Source organism: Chlorocebus sabaeus, chromosome 26 (assembly GCF_047675955.1).
Source record: "Chlorocebus sabaeus isolate Y175 chromosome 26, mChlSab1.0.hap1, whole genome shotgun sequence".
In the NCBI taxonomy this organism is placed as follows: Eukaryota; Metazoa; Chordata; class Mammalia; order Primates; family Cercopithecidae; genus Chlorocebus; species Chlorocebus sabaeus.
The window spans coordinates 24,986,650-25,008,170 of NC_132929.1; the positions used below are offsets into that span (position 1 = coordinate 24,986,650).

Sequence of the window (21,521 nt, forward strand, 5' to 3'; positions counted from 1 at the left end):
CAAAAACCAAAGGCGCTTGTCATTGCTTTGCTGTTCCATTTAAAATTTTCACTAGGTGATTTCTTCTTCACAAAAGGTGAGTAAAAATTTCCAGTGTGCACTCTTCTTTGGGGGACACACATGGTCATCAAAGCGAGGGATCTATTCTATATGTGTTTTGATTTCTCTCTTGAAAAAAGAACTATAGTTCAGTCTTACCATCACTATGTGGTATTCTAGACATTATGAGAGATGCTGAACTTACCTGGAAGGGATAGGGCTGGGGCCATTAGAAGAAAGATCATGCAGTAAATGGATTTTGAGCATGGCTCTAAAGGATGAGTAGAGTTTAAAAGCTGTGGAGTGCACACTGCAGATGAGCAAAGCCTATGGGTACAGGCCGACATGGTGCATGTAGGAGGCTCAGTGAGAGTGAAGGGTTTGCTTTGGTATATAGTGAAGAATAAGATTGACTATGCTGGCTGGAGTTAGCTTTTGAAGAGTCAAATCCAGGCAGCATTTAGATCAGGGGTTACAGCCCAGCAGCCCACGGGCCACATCTGGTCTGCAGATGTATATAGTTTGACCCACAGAATGACTAAAAACTTGGGCTCCAAATCAGGAGACTGTACAAGCAGTATCAGATATTCTGGATTACTCAGAATCTGGATTACTGAGTGGTGGAATATCAGATACTACTTGTCCTACATTTCTGCAGGGCATCAATGAAATAGGGCTGAGATAGTAGCTGTCTTGTTAGATGAGGCATGGCTTTCCAGTGCGCTACAGTTTCCACAACTGCTTGTATAATAATTTCCCTGGCACTCAGATCATTTACCACTTACCAGCTGGGGTCACTTGCCCTTTATCAGCACACTTGCACTGTTGTTTTCCTATTCTAATTAGGTATTTCTCTGTGCCCATGTCTCTATCAATAGTAGGGAAGATAGACCAAAAAAAAAAAAAAAAAAAAAAAAGAATGAATATTTTCGTGTGTGGATGTAAAAAATAGTCTTTAGCTGGGAGTGGTGGCATGTGCCTGCTGTCCCAGCTACTTGGGAGGCTGAGACAGGAGGATCACTTGAGCTGAGGACCTCAAGGCTGCAGCACTGCACTCCAGCCTGGGTGACAGGTGACAGAGTGAGACCCTGTTTCAACAACAAAAAAATAAAAATAATAGTTCTATTTGCTTATTATACTGTCCTGTTTGTATATTATACAACACCCAGGTGTTTCACCACTTTCTTACTTTTCTGACCCATGTAGGAATTTGATTTGACCCATTTTTGACATTATACTAGCAGTCAATGGGATTGCTCTAGATTTTTGAGTGGAAGCCTTGACATGCTGAAAATAAAAGGCTCTCCTCTATTCCTGACCTCCAGTTGTCCAACCTTCAGACATATTGTACACTAGTCTCTATATGTTCTTGTCTGTTGGTAGGGAAGAGGCCCTTCAGACTTAACAAGACTGCCCATAGGTAAAGAGAAGCGAAAGAGAAGATGACAAGGAAAATCAGAAAGATGGAACAGGCTCCTTTCTTTCCTTTCTTTCTCATACTTGAGTCCTATTTAGAACCTTATGATATTCTGCCTTGTGTTTCCATTAATTGAGGGCAGGGTCCATCCATCTAACACAGCTGTTGGTACCCAATATGATTTTGTTGAATTATTAATGAAAAACAAAATACAGCTTCAAACATCAGTGATTATTAGTTTGTAATTCTAACTGCATTTAGAGCTTTTCAGTTACATAAACTGTTCCTGGTCAGAAGCTGGAAATGGGGAACGTGAACGTGAGTTGTCACTCAATATGTAAAACAGAGATTTTCTTACATGTGCATATGGATGATTAAATGACAAGAATGTATCCTCTTCTGCCACTGTAATTTGGATGTGCCACCATACATTCTTATGAAATATTGTCCAGTCTATATAAAAGAAGCTAGAGAGAGAATTCTCAATTATTTTCAGAAAGAAAACATACCAGTTCATGTAGAAACTTCTCAAAGTCCTGTTTCACTTCGTGAGGTTTCTTGGTAGCCTTTGCTTGGAGTCTAATAATGGAATAAAGAAAATCAGTAACCAAACTAATTGTCCTTATACTGACACCATCTAATAAGCAACATTTATTAAGAATGTAATATACTGGGCATTTGCCAAGCACTTTACATATATTAATTCAATTACCCTTAAAACTTCTGAAGTAGGTGCTACTATTATCCTATTTTGTAAATGAGGAAACAGGCTTAGATAGGTTCGGACACCCACCCCCGCTGCATGTGCGTGCATGCACACACACACACACACACACACACACACACACACACACACACCAGTCATACACCTAGCAAGGAGACAGTCTGAACCCAAGCATTGTGACTCAGGCCTTCAATTCCACCCACTGTGTGGTTCTCATCCCAGCAGTGGCACATCCTCTTCAGTTAGATGGTTCACATAGTATTGCTTTAACTGATTCCACTCATGAGGCTCTAGCCCAGACTTTAAGGAGTGACAGTGGGGAGAGAAGAGCAAAAGAGACTGGCGAGGGAGAGATACAGGGAAGAAAGAGAGGGAGATGGAAAAGGCCAGTGGGTGAGATTGCTTACTAGACTGTAAGCTCATTGTGAGCAGGGATCCAGGAATCTCATCATATCTATGACCAAGTATTCATTCAATAAATATTTATGAAGGACTTGAATGGTTTAATTTAGGAAGCAGCAGGAACCTTTCCAGAGATCTAAGAATGAGGAGAGAAGCAATGGTAGCTAGGCAAGGAAGGACAGAAACTTGAGACAAGGTGAAACATTAGTAAAAGTAACACAGGTGAGAGAAAGAGAAATGGAATAAAGGATATATAAGACTATTAATTTCACTGGCAATTTTCTTTTCTTTTTTTTTTTAATTTATTTATTATTATTATACTTTAAGTTGTAGGGTACATGTGCATAACGTGCAGGTTTGTTACATATGTATACTTGTGCCATGTTGGTGTGCTGCACCCATCAACTCGTCATTTACATCAGGTATAACTCCCAATGCAATCCCTCCCCCCTCCCCCCTCCCCATGATAGGCCCCGGTGTGTGATGTTCCCCTTCCCGAGTCCAAGTGATCTCATTGTTCAGTTCCCACCTATGAGTGAGAACATGCGGTGTTTGGTTTTCTGTTCTTGTGATAGTTTGCTGAGAATGATGGTTTCCAGCTGCATCCATGTCCCTACAAAGGACACAAACTCATCCTTTTTTATGGCTGCATAGTATTCCATGGTGTATATGTGCCACATTTTCTTAATCCAATCTGTCACTGATGGACATTTGGGTTGATTCCAAGTCTTTGCTATTGTGAATAGTGCTGCAATAAACATACGTGTGCATGTGTCTTTATAGCAGCAGAATTTATAATCCTTTGGGTATATACCCAGTAATGGGATGGCTGGGTCGTATGGTACATCTAGTTCTAGATCCTTGAGGAATCGCCATACTGTTTTCCATAATGGTTGAACTAGTTTACAATCCCACCAACAGTGTAAAAGTGTTCCTATTTCTCCACAGCCTCTCCAGCACCTGTTGTTTCCTGACTTTTTAATGATCGCCATTCTAACTGGGGTGAGATGGTATCTCATTGTGGTTTTGATTTGCATTTCTCTGATGGCCAGTGATGATGAGCATTTTTTCATGTGTCTGTTGGCTGTATGAATGTCTTCTTTTGAGAAATGTCTGTTCATATCCTTTGCCCACTTTTTGATGGGGTTGTTTGTTTTTTTCTTGTAAATTTGTTTGAGTTCTTTCACTGGCAATTTTCAAGTGAAATACTTAAAAACTATTTTTCCATGAAATTGTCAGGAAGTAAAATTTTCTGCAAATCCCAAATACACGTTGCTGAAGCAGCCAGTTTAGATGAGCTATTTAACCCCTTGCCAGGCCTATCCGAGGTGCCTTCAGCATTTAGACCAGCGCACCCCTGAAGGCAGAGTGGGATTACTTAGTCGGAGGTTCTCTTGCATTCGTGCTCTGTGACTGGCACATGCCCCCTCACTCATTCTCTCTGCTTGTTTTGTCTTCTCAAGCTGGGTTTCCTCCTCACTGATTGCTCTTTAGGCCTCACATTTTTCCTTCCATGCTTGTCTCAAATCTGGCTCTTACGGTGTCGATTCTCAGTAACACCTTCTTAGAATCTCCTTGAACTGCACAGTATCCTTAGAATCTGTCTCATCTCACTAAGTTAAAATCACTCCCTCTTCCAAGTCACTCTTCTAGTTTACAATCTCCCCTCTTAAAAAAAATAACAGTTTTATTGAGATATATGTTACATACCATAAAATTGAACCATTAAAGTGTACAGTTCAGTGGTTTTAGTATATTCATGAAGTTTTATAACATTACTAATCCTCCCTCTTTCTGATTGCCTTTCCTCTCATGAATATCTCTTTTCAAGATTACAAATGGAAGCTCATACACTGTGCCTATAACTTTAACAAGCACATGGTATTTATATATCCGAATACGTATTTTCCAACAATGTGCCATTGCATTAAACATATTTGAATACTTCTTGTGAGTTACTCTGAAAATTGTCCTACATTCCTCTGCATATTCTCAGTGGTGAAAACTCTTGTCCTGTGTGGATTTGATCTTTGGAAACTTGTAAGAGTCACCCGGAATGGAACCTTGTAACAGGTGTTGTGAAGCAGAAAGCTGGGTGATAAAGTTTTTGGTGAAAAGTGAGATAAGATCCTAAAGTAGTGGGTTTAATTTTCTCATGTGACTGGAAAACTAGCTTTGTAAGTTCTAAAATCGTATTTCGAAGTATGAAGTGTGACTGGCACAAAGTTATCGTCTCCCTAGGGGGCTTGTTTGAAGGGCTGGACTTGTCTGATACTTCTTATTCTGCACGTGCTTGCGGGTGTGTTGTAAGAAGTAGGTTAATCTCAATACTTTATAGTTTTTCTTCTTATGGTTTAATTTATAAAATAAACAAATGAGTCCCTTCATTGAGGAAAAATGTTTATATGCATAGAGGAAGAAGGAAAATAAAAAACTAGCCCAAGAGAGACCAGCTAAATCGGTTGTTTTTCTAGTTTACAACTTTCATAGGATGGGGCACGCTTATCGGTTTATTTTGAAAAGGACTTGAGCTTAAGTCCTATGGCTGGAGAGGAAAAAGTAGATGATGATAATGTTTAGCGATTAATTAAATTATCAGAGTAGATTATCTTGTGATTAAAGCAAGTTAAAATGTTACTCCAGATTAACTGTTAACTAGAAAACTTTTTTTGCAGTTTTGTGGTTTTATGTAACATCTCTTCAATTAAAGATGATCTTAAGCACTACCAATTGAATAAGAGACAAACCTATCAAGCTCCTGGTCAATTCTTTCCTGCCGCCATTTTAGAAGTTTTATTTCTTCATTAATTCTGAGCTTTTCCCTATAAAGTCAAAATTTGAAGTTAAATTTTAAAATAATGCAGGCATTACTAATTGGAAAAGAATAAATTAGCAATTTACTGATACACACGTGTTAATAAAAGCCCTCGACAAACCAATTCATTCCCTCCCTATGCACTATTTAGTGTAAAGAATCCCTCAACACATTCCCTCTTACAAACTTGTGCCGACGGTATCACCCACCACGCCTGAGGACAGCTGGACTCCACCTTCTGCTACCACGGGGACCCTCTAGAAAAGTGTCCATCCCTGTTTTTCCCACTAAGCACAGGAAGTCTAAGGGGTATGTGTGTGGATGTACACATGTGTCTGTGGGTGGGTGGGTGGGAGAGAGGGGAATGGGGACCCTTGGAAAATGGGGGTGCAGGCTTTTAGATCTGCCCACTGGATAGGACATAACTGGTGGTCCTCCATTTACCTCTCTTGGAGGTGCTCCTTGGACGGCAGGAGGCACCCAAAAGGGAGGATCATCTTTTCTCCCCCTAAAGGCAATGACATCTCAAGGCAGTAACCTTGATAGCATGGACAGAAGAACTGGACCCTGCCAATTTGTTCTTGTAAAAATTGATGGATATTCTCTCATTAACCCATTCCTAGCTTCCTAGCACATAAGATTACCATGACTGACCACAAGCAATTATTTAAATTAAGTACAAATAACTGAAAATGTTCCCCCAAGAAAACATTTCAGGAAGGACTTTGCTGTCTTGATTTCCTTGCTTGACACCAGCTCAGCTGCCACCCCAGCTCCAGGGAATACCTTCTACTGCAGGGAACCTTTCTGCTAGTCTTCCAGGGCTTATCTTTGTCAATGGACGATGTGCACCCCTCCAGTCACACCAAGCAAAGCTTCTTTCCTTTCTTCTGTCCCTCTCACTTGCCATGGTTCCATGGTTACAACATACACCCTTGACACTTACCTGAAAAGAATCTCTGAGTCTGTAAGATGCTCAGACATGACTCTCATGATTAACATAAGGAACTTAGTTTAGATGATTTCTCTGTTTCCAGCTCTAAAAAAAGTATTATATTTAACAATAGTATAGCATCAACTTACATCCTAAAATCCTTTCGATTCCTTGCAAATTGTCTTTTTGCCTCCTTTATAACATCACGGTATGTTGGAGCAGGTAGTGTGCTAGGCTTATTATTAAGGAATGATTTTCAATTAGGAACATTTGGGAAGTAAATAGTACCCTTCACAGAGGGACCAAGGGGACTGTGTGACCTTAACTTTTCAGTAATGAAGAGTCTCAAGTATAAACATGAATATTATGTCTGGAGTTACACCCAGAGGACTGAAAGAAGGCAACACCACTTTAAACTTGTCCCATTATCTCAACCATAGCAACCACAGGGCACTATGATTTAATAGTTTCATAAATCCTGTAATTACCTTACCTTTTGTGTGTCTTTGTTTTAAAAGCAGCAACTTGTTAAATGTAAATACTAAAAATCACCAAAATATTAAAAATGTACCAAAATTCATTTTTTTCTTATTTATTTATTTTTGAGACAGGTCTTGCTTTGTCACCCAGGCAGGAGTGTGGTAGCATGATCATAGTTCACTGTGGCCTCAAACTCCTGGGCTCAAAGGAATCCTCCTGCCTCAGCTTCCTAAGTACTTGTAGACGGGATCTGCTCTCTTGCCCAGACTGGTCTTGAACTTCAAACTCCTGGGCTCAAGCAATCCTCCTGCCTTGGCCTCCCAAAGTATTGGGATTACAGGCATGAGCCACAACACCCAGCTTTCATTTTCACATATACTGAGAACCTTAAAGACTCTTTACTTCTAAGAGGCTTTGGGGGTAACTGGCAGCATGTGTGGCTGCCTTAGCCTGGTTTCTGCTCTCTGTCCAGAAGAAAGGTGGTAATCAGAATGTCCAAGTATGCTGCTAAAGAAGCTGGGTTCCTCTGTTCTGTCTTTTTCTGGTACAGCCTGTGGATATGTCCTAACCTTGGCCTTAACCCATGCCTGATCTGGCAAAGCAGCCACTTCCCTTTTGAAGTGGCAATTGACCAGTATTGGCCAATATGAGCAAGGAGACAAGCTCCTCTGCTTGTGTTAAATGAAGACCTTAGCCTCAGTGTTAACACTAGGAGCTCTTAAACCTCTGCCATCACTAAGATATAGGGGATGAACTGTCCTCTTACAGCCCCGCTTCCATTGTGAAACTTCAGTATTACCTCTTTCTCTGAATGTAGTTTGCCCATTTTTAAAAAAACTTTATTTTCTGTTTCAAGGCTGTTGCTGATGCTCATTTTATTTATCTCTCACTAAGTATTTTATTTATTTATTTGAATAATTTATTTTTCGCTTGGTAAGTACTTTTTAAAAAATAGTTTCAACTTTTAGATTCAGGAGGTACATGTGCAGGTTTGGTGCATGGGTATATTTCATGATGTTGAGGTTTGGGGTACGAATGATCCTGTCACCCAGGTAGTGCGCATAGAACACGATAGTTTTTCAACACTTGCTCCCCTCCCTTCCCTTCTCTTATAGTATGCAGTGTCTACTGTTGACACCTTTATGTCCATGAGTACCCAATATTTAGCTCCCACTTATAGTGAGAACATGTGGTAATTGGTTTTCTGCTCCTGTGTTATTTACTTAGGATAATGGCCTCCATCTGCATTCATGTTGCTGCAAAGGAAATGAGTTCGTCCTTTATTTATGAACATGTAGAATTCCACGGTGTATATGTATGACATTTTCTTTATCCAGTCTGCTGTTGGTGGGGATCTACGTTGATTCCATGTCTTTGCTATTGTGAATAGTGCTGCAATGAATATATGAGTACATGTGTCTTTTTGGTAGAATAATTTATTTTTCTTTTGAGTATATACTAAGTAATGGGACTGCTGGGTTGAATGGTAGTTCTGTTTTAAGTTCTTTGAGAAATCTCCAACTACTTTTGACAGTGCCTGAACTAATTTACATTCCCACAAACAATGTATAAGCATTCCTTTTCTCTGCAGCCCATCAGCATCTGTTGTTTTTTGACTTTTTAATAATAGTCATCCTGACTGGAGTAAGATGATATCTCATTGTGGTTTTCATTTGCATTTCTCTGGCGATGAGTGATGCTAAGCATTTTTGCATATGTTTGTTGGACACTTGCATGTCTTTGTTTGAAAAGTGTCTGTTCATATCATTTGCCCACTTTTCTTTTTTTTTTTTTTTTTTTAGTATTTAAGTTCTGGGATACATGTGCAGAACATATAGGTTTGCTACATAGGTATACACGTGTCATGGTAGTTTGCTGCACCCATCAACCCATCACCTACATTAGGTATTTCTCCTAATGCTATCTCTCCTATAGCCCCACTCCCCCGACAGGCCCTGGTGTGTGATGTTCCTCTGCCTGTGTCCATGTGTTCTCATTGTTCACCTCCCACTTATGAGTGAGAACATGTGGTGTTTGGTTTTTCTGTTCTTGTGTTAGTTTGCTGAGAATGATGGTTTCCAGCTTCATCCATGTCCCTGCAAAAAACATGAACTCATCCTTTTTATGGCTGCATAGTATTCCATGGCATATATGTGCCACATTTTCTTTATCCAATCAATCATTGATGGGCATTTGAGTTGGTGCCAAGTCTTTGCTATTGTGAACAGTACTGCAATAAACATATGTGTGCATGTGTCTTTATAGTAGAATGATTTAGAATCCTTTGGGTATAGACCCAGTAATGGGATTGCTGGGTCAAATGGCATTTCTAGTTCTAGATCCTTGAGGAATTGCCACATTGTCTTCCATAATGGTCGAACTAATTTACACTCCCACCAACAGTGTAAAAGTGTTCCTATTTCTCCACATCCTTTCCAGCATCTGTTGTTTCCTGACTTTTTGATGATCACTATTCTAACTGGCGTGAGATGGTATCTCATTGTAGTTTTGATTTGCATTTCTCTAATGACCAGTGATAATGAGCTTTTTTTCATATGTTTGTTGGCTGCATAAATGTCTTCTTTTGAGAAGTGTCTGTTCTTATCTTTTGCCCACTTTTTCATGGGGCTGTTTTCTTCTTGTAAATTTGTTTAAGTTCCTTATGGATTATGGATATTAGCCCTTTGTCAGATGGATAGATTGCAAAAATCTCCCATTCTGTAGGTTGCCTGTTCACTCTGCTAACAGTTTCTTTTGCTGTGCAGAAGCTCTTTAGTTTAATTAGATCCCATTTGTCAATTTTGGCTTTCATTGCCATTGCTTTTGGTGTTTTAGTCATGAAGTCTTCCATGCCTATGTCCTGAATGGTATTGCCTATGGTTTTAGGTCTTACATTTAAGTCTTTAATCCATCTTGAGTTAATTTTTATATAAGGTGTAAGGAAGGGATCCAGTTTCAGCTTTCTGCATATAGCTAGCCAGTTTTCCCAACACCATTTATTAAATAGGGACTCCTTTCCCATTGCTTGTTTTATCAGATTTGTCAAAGATCATATGGTTGTAGATGCGTGGCATTATTTCTTAGGCCTCTGTTCTGTTCCATTGGTCTATATATTTGTTTTGGTACCAATGTCATGCTGTTTTGGTTACTGTAGCCTTGTAGTATAGTTTGAAGTCAGGTAGTGTGATGCCTCCAGATTTGTTCTTTTTGCTTAAGATTGTCTTGGCTATGTGGGCTCTTTTTAGGTTCCATATGAAATTTAAAGTCATTTTATTCTGATTATGTGAAGAAAGTAAAGGGTAGCTTGATGGGGATAGCACTGAATCTATAAATTACTTTGGGCAGTATGGGCATTTTCATGATATTGATTCTTCCTATCCATAAGCACGGAAAGTTTTTCCATTTGTTTGTGTCATCTTTTATTTCACTGAGCAGTGGTTTGTAGTTCTCCTTGAAGAGGTCCTTCACATCCCTTGTAAGTTGGATTCTTAGATATTTTATTCCCTTTGTAGCAATTGTGAATGGGAGTTCACTCATGATTTGGCTGTTTGTCTGTTATTGGTGTATAGAAATGCTTGTAATTTTTGCACATTGATTTTGTATCCTGAGACTTTGCTGAAGTTGCTTATTAACTTGAGGAGATTTTGGGCTGAGATGATGGTGTTTTCTAAATATACAGTCTTGTCATCTGCAAACAGAGACAATTTGATTTCCTCATTTCCTAATTGAATACCCTTTATTTGTTTCTCTTGCCTGGTTGCCCTGGACAGAACTTCCAATACTATGTTGAATAGGAGTGGTGAGAGAGGGCATCCTTATCTTGTGCTGGTTTTCCAAGGGAATGCTTCCAATTTTTGCCCATTCAGTATGATATTAGCTGTGGGCTTGTCATAAATAGCTCTTATTATTTTGAGATACGTTCCATCAATGCCTAGTTTATTGAGAGTTTTTAGCATGAAGGGCTGTTGAATTTTTTCAAAGGCCTTTTCTGCATCTATTGAGATAATCATGTGGTTTTTGTCGTTGGTTCTGTTTATGTGATGGATTATGTTTATTGATTTGTGTATGTTGAACCAGGCTTGCATCCCAAGGATGAAGCCGACTTGATCACGGTGGATAAGCTTTTTGATGTGCTGCTGGATTCTGTTTGCCAGTATTTTATTGAGGATTTTTGCATTGATGTTCATCAGGGATAATGGCCTGAAATTTTCTTTTTTTGTTGTATCACTGCCAGGTTTTGGTATCAGGATGATGCTGGCCTCATAAAATGAGTTAGGGAGGATTCCCTCTTTTTCTATTGTTTGGAATAGTTTCAGGAGAAATGGTACCAGCTCCTCTTTGTACCTCTGGTAGAATTCAGCTGTGAATCCATCTGGTCCTGGATTTTTTTGGCTGGTAGGCTATTAATTGCTGCCTCAACTTCAGAACTTGTTATTGCTCTATTTAGGGATTCAACTTCTTCCTGGTTTAGTCTTGAGAGGGTGTATGTGTCCAATAATTTATCCATTTCTTCTAGATTTTCCAGTTGATTTGTGTAGAGATGTTTATAGTATTCTCTGATGGTAGCTTGTATTTCTGTGGGATCAGTGGTGATATCCCCTTTACCATTTTTTATTGCATCTATTTGATTCTTCTCTTTTTTTTCTTCTAGTCTGGCTAGTGGTCTATCTATTTTTTTTATCTTTTTAAAAAACCAGCTCCTAGAATCATGGATTTTTTGAAGGGTTTTCGTGTCTCTTTTTCAGTTCTGCTCTGATCTTAGTTATTTCTTGCCTTCTGCTAGCTTTTGAAGTTGTTTGCTCTTGCTTCTCTAGTTCTTTCAATTGTGATGTTAGGGTGTCAATTTTAGATCTTTCCTGCTTTCTCTTGTGGGCATTTAGTGCTATACATTTCCCTCTACACACTGCTTTAAATATGTCCCAGAGATTCTGGTACGTTGCGTCTTTGTTCTTATTGGTTTCAAAGAACATCTTTATTGCTGCCTTCATTTCGTTATTTACCCAGTAGTCATTCAGGAGCAGGTTGTTCCTGTTTCCATGTAGTTGAGCAGTTTCCATGTAGTTGTGCAGTTTTGAGTGAGTTTCTTAATCCTGAGTTCTGATTTGATTGCACTGTGGTCTGACAGACTGTTATGATTACCATTCTTTTGCATTTGATGAAGAGTGTTTTATTTCCAATTATATGGTCAATTTTAGAATAAGTGCGATGTGGTGCTGAGAAGAAGGAAGAATGTATATTCTGTTGATTTGGGGTGGAGGGTTCTGTAGATGTCTATTAGGTCTGCTTGGTCCAGAGCTGAGTTCAAGTCCTGGATATCCTTGTTAATTTTTTGACTTGTTGATCTAATATTGACAGTGGGGTGTTAAAGTCTCCCACTATTATTTTGTGGGAGTCTAAGTCTTTTTGTAGGTCTCTAAGAACTTGCTTTATGAATATGGGTCCTCCTGTATTGGGTGCATATGTATTTAGGATAGTTAGCTCTTCTTGTTGCACTGATCCCTTTACTATTACGTAATGCCCTTCTTTGTCTCTCTTGATCTTTGTTGGTTTAAAGTCTGTTTTATGAGAGACTAGGATTGCAACCCCTGCTTTTTTTTTGCTTTCCATTTGCTTGGTAAATATTCCTCCATCCCTTTATTTTGAGCCTATGTGTGTCTTTGCACAAGAGATGGGTCTCCTAAATACAGCACACTGATGGGTCTTGACTCTTTATCCAGTTTGACAGTCTGTGTCTTTTAATTGGGGTATTTAGTCCATTTACATTTAAGGTTAATATTGTTATGTGTGAATTTGATCCTGCCATTATGATTCTATCTGCTTGTTTTGCCCATTAATTGATGTAGTTTCTTCATAGCATTGATGGTCTTTACAATTTGGCATATTTCTGCAGTGGCTGGTACCGGTTATTCCTTTCCATGTTTAGTGCTTCCTTCAGGAGCTCTTGTGGGGCAGGCCTGATGGTGACAAAATCTCTCGGCCTTTCCTTGTCTGTAAAGGATTTTATTTCTCCTTCACTTATGAAGCTTAGTTTGGCTGGATATGAAATTCTGGGTTGAATATTCTTTTCTTTAAAAATGTTGAATATTGGCCGCCAATCTCTTCTGGCTAGTAGGGTTTCTGCCGAGAGATCTGCTGTTAGTCTGATGGGCTTCCCTTTGTGAGTAACCTGACCTTTCTCTCTGGCTGCCCTTAACATCTTTTCCTTCATTTCAACCTTGGTGATCTGAGAATTATGTGTCTTGGGGTTGCTATTCTCGAGGAATATCTTTGTGGCATTCTCTGTATTTCCTGAATTTGAATGTTGGCCTGTGGCTAGGCTGGGTATGTTCTCCTGGATAATATCCTGAAGAGTGTTTTCCAACTTGGTTCCATTCACTCTGTCACTTTCAGGTATACCAATCAAATGTTTGGTCTTTTCACATAGTCCCATATTTGTTGGAGGCTTTGTTCATTTCTTTTCACTCTTTTTTCTCTAATCTTGTCTTCTTGCTTTATTTCACTGAGTTGATCTTCAGTCTCTGATATCCTTTCTTCCGCTTGATCAATTCGGCTATTGATACTTGTGTATGTTTCACGAAGTTCTCGTGGTGTGTTTTTCAGCTCCATCAGGTCATTTATGTTCTTCTCTAAACTCGTTATTCTAGTTAGCAATTCATCTAACCTTTTTTCAAGGTTCTTAGCTTGCTTGCATTGGATCAGAACATACTCCTTTAGCTCACAGGAGTTTGTTATTACCCACCTTCTGAAGCCCACTTCTGTCAGTTTATCAAACTTATTCTCTGTCCAGTTTTGTTCCCTTGCTGGCAAGGAGCTGTGAGTCTTTGGCAGAGAAGAGGTGTTCTGGTTTTTGGAATTTTCAATCTTTTTGCACTGGTTTCTCCTCATCTTCATGAATTTATCTACCTTTGGTCTTTGAAGTTGGTGACCTTTGGATGGGGTCTCTGAGTGGACATCCTTTGTGTTGATGTTGATATTATTCCTTTCTGTTTGTTAGTTTTCCTTCTAACAATCAGGTCCCTCTGCTGCAGGTCTGCTGGAGTTTGCTGGAGGTCTGCCCCAGACCCTGTTTGCCTGGGTATCACTGGCAGAGGCTGCACAACAGTAAAGATTGCTGCCTGTTCCTTCCTCTGGAAGCTTTGTCCCAGAGGGGCACCTGCCAGATGCCAGCCGGCTCTGGTGAGTTTCTTAATCCTGAGTTCTGATTTGATTGCACTGTGGTTGGAGAGACTGTTTGTTATGATTACCATTCTTTTGCATTTGCTGAGGAGAGTTTTACTTCCAATATGTGGTTAATTTTAGAATAAGTGCAATGTGGTGCTGAGAAGAAGGAAGAATGTGGTGCTAAGAAAAGGAAGATACATCTGTAGGAGGTGTCTGTTGGCCCCTACTGGGAGGTGCCTCTCAAGTCAGGATGCACGGGGTTCAGGGACCCACTTGAGGAGGCAGTCTGTCCCTTATCAGAGCTCTAATGCTGTGCTGGGAGATCCGCTGCTTTCTTCAGAGCTGCCAGGTATGGACGTTTACATCTGCTGAAGCTAACCTCTCCTTCCCCTAACCTCTCTGTGCCTCTGTTTCTTCAATGGCGAACAGGGGCACTAGCAGCACCCACATCCGGGCACAGTGGCCTGAAGGATAAAGGCAAGGGCAGCACGAGTCCTACAGCAAAAGCTCTGAGCAGGGAGAGCAGGGAGCTGCCCAGGGAGTTCTACCACCATATCTCCTCTGGCCACATCTCTCCTCTCCTCTGGCCCACAACCGCCCCTTCCCCCAGGTGCTCTGTCCCAGGTAGGTGAGGGTTTTATCTATAAGTCCCTGACTGAGGCTGGTGCTTTTTTTTCAGAAATGCCCTGCCCATAGAGGAAGGAATCTAGAGAGGCAGCGGCAGTCTTGCTGAGCTGCAGTGGGCTCCATCCAGTTCGAACTTCCCGGAGGCTTTGTTTACACTGTGAGAATAAAACTGCCTACTCAAGTCTCAGCAATGGTGGACGCCCCTCCCGGCACCAAGCTTGAGGGTCCCAGACTGTTGTGCTGGTACAAGAATTTCAAGCCAGTGGATCTTAACTTGCTGGGCTCCGTGGGGGCGGGACCTCCAGAGCCAGACCACTTGGCTTGGTGGCTTCAGCCCCCTTTCCAGGGGAGTGAATGGTTCTGTCTCACTGGTGTTCCAGGTGCCACTGGGGTATGAAAGAAAACTCCTGTGGCTAGCTTGGTGTCTGTCCAAACAGTCGCCCAGTTTTGTGCTGGAAACCCAGGGCCCTGGTGGTGTGGGCACCGGAGGGAATCTCCTGGTTTGCAGGTTGCAAAGACTATGAGAAAAGCGCAGTATCTGGGCTGGAGTACACGGTACAGTCCCTAATGGCTTCCCTTGGGTGGGAGAGGGAGTTCCCCGAACCCCTTGCGCTTCCTGGGTGGGGTAATGCCCCACCCTGCTTTGCCTCGCACTCCTTGGGCTGCACTTACTGTCCAACCGGTGCCAATGAGATGAACCAGGTACCTCAGTTGGAAATACAGAAATCACCTGCCTTCTGGTCAATCTCGCTAGAAGCTGCAGACCAGGCTGTTCCTATTTGGTCATCGTGCCAGCAAAATCCTTGCCCACTTTTTAATGGGGCTATTTATTATTTGTTTGTTCAGTTCTTTAGGTTCCTTTTAGATTCTGGATATAAGACCTTTGTTGCATGCATAGTTTGTGAATATTTTCTCCCATTCTGTAGATTGTTTATTGACTACGTTGATGTTTTATCTTACTGTGCAGAAGCTCTTTAATTAGGTCCCACTTGTCAATTTTTGTTTTTGTTGCATTTGCTTTCGAGGACTTAGTCACAGATTATTTCTCTATGCCAATGTACAGAATGGTGTTTTCTAGGTTTTCTTCTGGGATTCTTATAGTATGAAGTCTTACATTTAAATATTTAATCCATTTTGAGTTAATTTTTGTATATGATGAAAGGAAAGGGTCCAGTTCCAATCTTTGGCAGATGGCTGGCCAGCTATCCCAGTACCATTTATTGAGTAGGGAGTCCTTTCCCCATTGCTTATTTTTGTTGACTTTTTTGGAGATCACATAGTTGTTGGTGTGTGACTTTATTTCTGAGTTCTCTATTCTGTTCCATCAGTCTTTGTGGCTGTTCTTGTACCAGTATCATGCTGTTTGGATTACTGTAGTCTTATAGTATAGTTTGAAGTTGGGTAATGTGATGTCTCCAGCTTTGTTCTTTTTGCTTAGGATTTTTTTTTTTTTTTTTTTTTTTTTTTTTTTTTTTTTTTTCTATTTGGGCTTTTTTGGTTTTATGTGAATTTTAAAATAGTTTTTTCTAATTCTGTGAAAAATTACATTGGTAATTGGATAGAAATAGCATGGAATCTGTAAATTGCTTTGGGTAGTATGGCAAGTTTAACAGTATTGATTCTTCCACCCCATGAGCATAGGATGTGCGCCACCATGCCTGGCTATCTTTTGTGTTTTTAGTAGAGATGGAATTTCATCATGTTGCCCAGGCGGGTTTCAAACTCTTGAACTCAAGTGATTTGCTCACCTCAACCTCCCTAAGTACTGGTATTACATGTTTGAGCCCCTGTGTCTGGCTGAGATCTTTCTAACTTTTTGAGGTAAGCATTAATGCTATAAACTTTTGTCTTAATGTGGTTTTTGCTGCATCCCAAAAATTTCGGTATGTTGTGGTTCTGTTTTCATTTCTTTTAAATATTTTTTTCCTTTCTGCCTTAATTTCATTGCTTACCCCAAAGTCATGCAGGGACAATTTGTTTGATTTTCATTCAATTGTGTGGTCTTGGGAAATCTTTTTGGTATTGACACCTATTTCTATTTCAAGAATATAGTTGGTAAGAGTTTGGTTTTTTTGAATTTATCAAAACTTGCTTTATGGCCGAGCTTGTGGTTGATATTAGAGTATGTTCTGTGTGCAGGTGATAGCAATGTATATTCTGTGGTGGATGGGTGAAGTATTTTGTAGGTATCTCTTATGTCCTATTGGTTAAGTGTCTGAATCATGTCCTGAGTTTTTTTGTTGGGTTCTGCCTGGATGATCTGCCTTAGATTGTCAGTAGGGTGTTGAAGTTCCCCCACCCCATTATTGTGTGGCTATTTCTTTTGGAATGTCTAAAAGTAGTTGTTTTATGAATCTGGGTGCTCCAATGTTGTGTGAATTTATATTTAGGATAGTTAAGTCTCCTTGTTGAATTGAACCCTTCATCATTATGTAATACCCTTTGTCTTTTTTTGACTGTTGTTGGTTTAAAGTCTGTTTTATCTGGTATAAGAATAGTGACTCCTGCTCTTTTTTGTTTTCCTTTTGTGTGACAGAACTTTCTCCAATCCTTTAATGTGAGCCTATGGGTGGGTGTTGTTACATGTAAAAAGGGTCTCTTGAAGACAGCAGATGGACTGATCTTGTTCTTTTATCCAACTTGCAACTCTGTGCCTTTTCAATGGAGCATTTAGACTGTTTGTATTCAAGGTAATAATTAATATGTGAGGCTTTGGTGCTATTGTGAAGTTGTTAGCTGGCTGCTTTGTAGTTTCTACTGTGTCATTGGTTTATAGTATCTGTGGTCTATATACTCAAGGGTGTTTCTGTGGTAGAAGGTATCCTTCTTTTGTTTTCTCTTTTAGAATTCCCTTAAAGATCTCTTATGAGACAGGTCTAGTGGCAATGAATTCCCTTAGTGCTTGCTTATCTAGAAAAGATTTTATTTCTCCTTTGCTTATGAAGCTTAGTTTGGTGGAATATGAAATTCTTGGTTGGAATTTCTTTTCTTTAAGAATTCTGAAATTAGGCCCCCAATCTCTCCTGGCTTATAAGTTTCTGCTGAGAAGTCTGCTATAGTCTGAAGGTGTTCCCTTTTTACAAAATCTGGCTTTTTTCTCTATCCGCTTTTAAGATTTTTAAGATTTTTTCTTTAGCACTGACTTTGGAAAGTCTGGTGAGTATGTGCTTTCGTGATGTTCATTTTGTATAGTATCTCACAGGTGTTCTCTGGATTTCTTGAATCTGGTTGTCTACATCTCTAACAAGATAACAAGACTAGAGACACTTTTTGAATTATTCCTTCAAATATGTTTTCTGTGTTGTATACTTTTTCTCCTCTCTCAGGAATGCCAGTAATTTATAGGTTTGGTCACTTTACATAATCCTGTATTTCTCAAAGATTTTGTTCATTTTTCTTAATTCTTGTTTTTTTTTTAATTTTTTGTCAGATTTGGTTATTTTAAAAGACTGGTCTTTAAGCTCTGAATTTTTTTCTTCTGCTTGGCACAGTCGATTGATAAAACTTTCAACTGTGTTTTGAAAATTTTAATTGAGTTTTTCAATTCCAGAAGCTCTGATTGATTTCCTAAGATGTGTATCTCTTACTTCATTTCCTGAATTGATTTAAGAGTTTCTTTGTGTTGACTTTCAACACACTCCAGTGCCTGTGGTTAAGGCTGTTGAGCAAGATGAAAGAGTGACTGTATTTTCACTTACATGAAAATAGCTCTACTCAGTACAATTTTATTTGTTGCCTGGCATAGGCCATCCTAGGAAGTTTCTACCCAGTTAAGGCCTCATTTTGGGATAAGATTTGTTTCCATTGTGTTCCTGAGGGCAACTCACTTTACTCCAGAAGAGAAATGTAATAGTGATGTATGTATATTCAAACAGTAACTAACTGAATGGCCAGTTTATCCACTGGAATTTCCTGCTTTCAACTTATTGTTCTGGCAACCTACAGTCTGAAAGATAGCATTGTCTTCAGGCATCACATGATATCCATGAGATCTGATCACACTACACAAATTACCCTGTATTCAGGAATTTCCTAAATGACATTGCTGGAATAGGTGTCCATATGAACTACAGTTTTCCTGATGTGAATCAATTCTGCATGGTATTATTTAAAAATAAAATATCCTTAGGCTGAATCCAGGTTACTTTCAAATTTTGGCTTTGAGATTTCATTCTGCATAGTACTATTTTTTATCATTTAATAAACATTCAATATTAACACATTAGTCCTCAAATCTAAAAGGAAAGTAGTGGAAGCCTCATTTTAAATAATTGAAGCAGGGAAGAACTAAACCTTATGAAATCTCATATTGAATGTTTCAGCATGACTTAAAAATATGATTGTACAAAGAATATTATAAAGGCATTAATGTAATCAAAAGAAAATTACCATAATCCCATTCTCCAAAAAAAAAAAATTATTTTCATTTTTCTATGTCTTTCCATCTGTTACATACAAATACATATTTTACAATATTGTTATAACGGTATGGTTGCTTTCTTTACCCAACATACTACCATGATTTCTTTATGCATTCAAGTTTTATAATAACTATTTTAATGTTTGCAAAAGGTTACACTGAGTGTACATACCTAAGGTGCTCTATTTCCCTGATAATATAGCATGGTACAAACTTTGTTGTGTTTCTTTATGTGAAATCACCAGTTTCTCCTCTCATCCCCAATTGTGTGTTCCAATATGATACTTTCCCCACAAGGGCCTAGCAAAGAAGGACTGTAATTCTTTTATCTGAAATCCCTCTGAATTCAAAGGAAAGATAGCCCTGGTCTTGCTTAGCTAGGACTTGGAGTGATACACATGATTGAAAATAGAGGTGGTGGTCCTATTCATTACATAAACAAGAAGCCTGCAATCTCCGTCGTGCCAGGTTTCCATCTTTATCGTTTTTCCTCACTTTGGCTGTCACAGACTGTGAAGGAGTCTGGCAGCCTTCAAATAAAAGGTTCAGCAATCTTCCTGAAATGACTGAAACTTGAAGGTATCAAGTTACTTTCAATGCCCGCCTTACTCCCTCCTGCTACATCAAGTGATTGAATGTCTAAAATCTTTTCTGAGTAAAAGTTGCAGAAAATTGAATATCATTCTTCTTGGAGAATGATTAATACAACCAGTGATACTCTTTTTCTAAAGTATAAATGGTGTTGAGCTGCTTAAACTTATTTGCATACAGCTATTACCTGCTACTATTTAATTTCTTCCTCAGGTGCCTGTTAGAATGTCAAAGATTTTATTTTTCTACAAAGTTATTGTGTTCTCTTGAGTATCGCTTCCATGATTATTTGTGAGGGAGGTGATATATTTGTCACTTTGAACAAATTTTGGATTTTCTTTGACTTGTACATTTATTATAAACTATTGGTATTGAAACCAAGAATTATGTTTTCTTTTTTTTTTGAGACGGAGTCTCGCTCTGTCGCCCAGGCTGGAGTGCAGTGGCACGATCTCCACTCACTGCAAGCTCCTCCTCCCGGGTTCATGCCATTCTCCTGCCTCAGCCTCCTGAGTAACTGGGACTATAGGCGCCCGCCACCACGCCCAGCTAATTTTTTGTATTTTTCGTAGAGACGGGCTTTTACCGTGTTAGTCAGGATGGTCTTGATCTCCTGACCTCGTGATCCGCCCGCCTCGGCCTCCCAAAGTGCTGGGATTACAGGCGTGAGCCACCGCGCCCGACCATTTTATTTCTTATAAAGTGTTAATTTTGAACATATGACTTTATTGAAATGAACTGGGTAGACATATGTTCCTTATAAACTCATTCTAATTGTAAAATTTGGTCACGGGTGTACATCTGTGCTGTATAATGAAGTTCTGGGCTGTATGATGTTGGTGTTCACGGAAATCTTAACATTTTCTTGTACAACTCAGTGGTGATGGTTTTCAGTTGATATCTGTTGATGTGTGTTGATGAATATCTTAACTTTTATTCTTTTTAGACATTTAAAACCATACTTTTTTCCCAATTAGAAAAAAGAGAATACTTAGACCCTATAAATTATGAATAATGGTTATATTCTACTCCTTGGGGATGAATGTGGCAACATGTTTTTCAATTCCACCACCTGAATTGGCCTCATACTCTATATTCCCATGCATTACTACATGGTTAGCCACTGAACGGAAGATTCATTTGGGGACAAATAACATAGCCCTTTTCCGGGACTTCACAACAGTGCTTGGGATGTAACAAACTAAGACCTTGTCAACTCAAGACTCTGGGGTCTTTCATCTGCCTTTATAATCACAGAATATTGGAGAAACCAAGGGGTCTTAGAAATTGTAGGATCAAATTTAATTATGTTAGAAATGAAGAAATGGAAGCTTCTAGAAGTAAAGTACCTTGCCTTTGAGAGACTGAGTGCCTGTGAGAGACTCAGGAAAAGTGGCCCAGTGACAAATTTCGTACTTATTTGCCAAAAGTATTGTCCTAGAATTGAAACCAAGAGGTTAATTTGATCAGGTCTGCCTGCCCTGCTTGCTTTTGGTCACTTGCTTTTTGTTATTTTATTTTTCTTTTCCTTTTTCCATAAAGCTGAAAGCCATGCGGCTGAATGCAAAACTTAACCTTTACTGGCTACTTAATAGATAACATTCATAGTTCACTAAAACAACACTTCTGTTGCTTTTCGGAAACTTGGGCCAGCTCCTGTCCAATTCAAACTGGTTGAGACCACCAACCCTTGAGCTGGGACTGTGCAAGTGCGCAACAAGTGGCCTTTTGACCTTGGAGGGCCAAAAACTTTACCCTCAGGTTGTGCTAACACGATTTTCTATACATATATCCTACAAAATGCTATGAATCCTGACTATGCTTGCACAGAATGAACCTGTTACTTCATTTTCCCCATCGTCAATCACCTTTCCCCACACCTTAGGCCACCCCATTTCCCTAACCCAGAAA

The 21,521-nt window shown here is 39.4% G+C and overlaps 1 protein-coding gene and 1 long non-coding RNA gene across 2 annotated transcripts in view; one reads left to right on the top strand and one right to left on the bottom strand.

The window, feature by feature from the left end:
• FAM227B (family with sequence similarity 227 member B) overlaps positions 1 to 21,521 on the bottom strand; it is a 521,377-nt gene that overhangs the window by 1,439 nt on the left and 498,417 nt on the right. Inside the window, exons 17-18 of the mRNA XM_038009969.2 lie at positions 6,481 to 6,558; positions 1,966 to 2,035 (exon numbers count right to left, since the gene is read on the bottom strand). Coding sequence (XP_037865897.2) covers positions 1,966 to 2,035; positions 6,481 to 6,558 — 148 coding nt within the window. The remainder of the gene's footprint in view (positions 1 to 1,965; positions 2,036 to 6,480; positions 6,559 to 21,521) is intronic.
• Positions 5,332 to 20,558, top strand: LOC140710462 (uncharacterized). The gene is made up of 3 exons (XR_012091490.1): positions 5,332 to 13,987; positions 14,111 to 14,321; positions 14,652 to 20,558. It is a non-coding gene; the product is annotated as an uncharacterized lncRNA (long non-coding RNA).